General features: G+C 57.3%; 1 protein-coding gene across 1 annotated transcript in view; it reads left to right on the top strand.

Annotated features, from left to right (window-relative positions):
• The window catches only part of LOC105824503 (kelch repeat and BTB domain-containing protein 12-like), a 27,471-nt gene that overhangs the window by 25,631 nt on the left and 954 nt on the right, over positions 1–886 (top strand). The window contains 1 exon segment of the mRNA XM_012661955.1: positions 540–574. Within this exon segment, the coding sequence (XP_012517409.1) occupies positions 540–574 (35 nt within the window).

Below are 886 nucleotides of genomic sequence, written 5' to 3' on the forward strand. Positions count from 1 at the left end.
TAGGTTGTCCCCATAGGCAGGGGCCGTGCCTGTCTCTGCAGTTGTACCCCAAGCGCCCTGGCAGTGCCTGACACACGGCTCGGTCTTTGGGCAGCCGGAATACAGCAGTGTCCCCAAGCCCAAGGGCACAGTCCCCAACCATGTCTGCGTATCTGAGTCCAATCGACCTCGTTCTTCTCCCTGGCGGGGAGGGTCGCGCTCCGTGGTTTCTCTCTACTGCAAAGATGAGCCGTTCCTCGGAGCTGGCTGTCACCGCCAGGGTTGAGAACAGCCTCCTCAGGGTCTCTGCTTCCCCAAGTTCCCGTCACAAAGTCACTGTGCCTGCCCCACCTACTGGAACATGCCAGAACCTGCCACAGTTCCCCGGACCAAGGAGGCCTGGCGGGCGCATCTTCTAGATGCATCAGGTTGGAGATCCGGGCTCTGGTCCCGGATCTGCCACTGAGCCACCCGTGTGATCTTGAGCACCATGACCTTCCTGAGGCCTTATTTTCCCTTATTTTCCTCGCCTGCAGAATGGGAAGGAAAATACCTCGTAGACCGTGTAGCGTTGGTGTGAGCATTGTACCTGTGTGTGAAACGTTAAAACAATAAACGTGTTTCATAGCTGTCATGGTTGTCACTGTCATTATGATGTAACCAGCAAAGCAAAGTGCTCTACAGGACAGGGACTCGCGTGGAATCTCCTGGGGTTTAGGGAGACACGTGCACGTGGCTTCAGGTGGCTCCTCCAGCTGGTGGCCGAGAAACACGCCGGGGTTTGCTCAGCTCTGAGACCCCTGGTGCCTTAGAGGGACACCTTCAGGGGCCCCTGAGGGTCACATCAGGTGAGACCATCACCCCCCTGTGGGAGGCAGGATGGGGCGAAACACCTTTCCTGTCTAAT

The sequence above is a fragment of the Propithecus coquereli genome, unplaced genomic scaffold (genome assembly GCF_000956105.1).
Source record: "Propithecus coquereli isolate 6110/MARCELLA unplaced genomic scaffold, Pcoq_1.0 Scaffold746, whole genome shotgun sequence".
Lineage (NCBI taxonomy): Eukaryota > Metazoa > Chordata > Mammalia > Primates > Indriidae > Propithecus > Propithecus coquereli.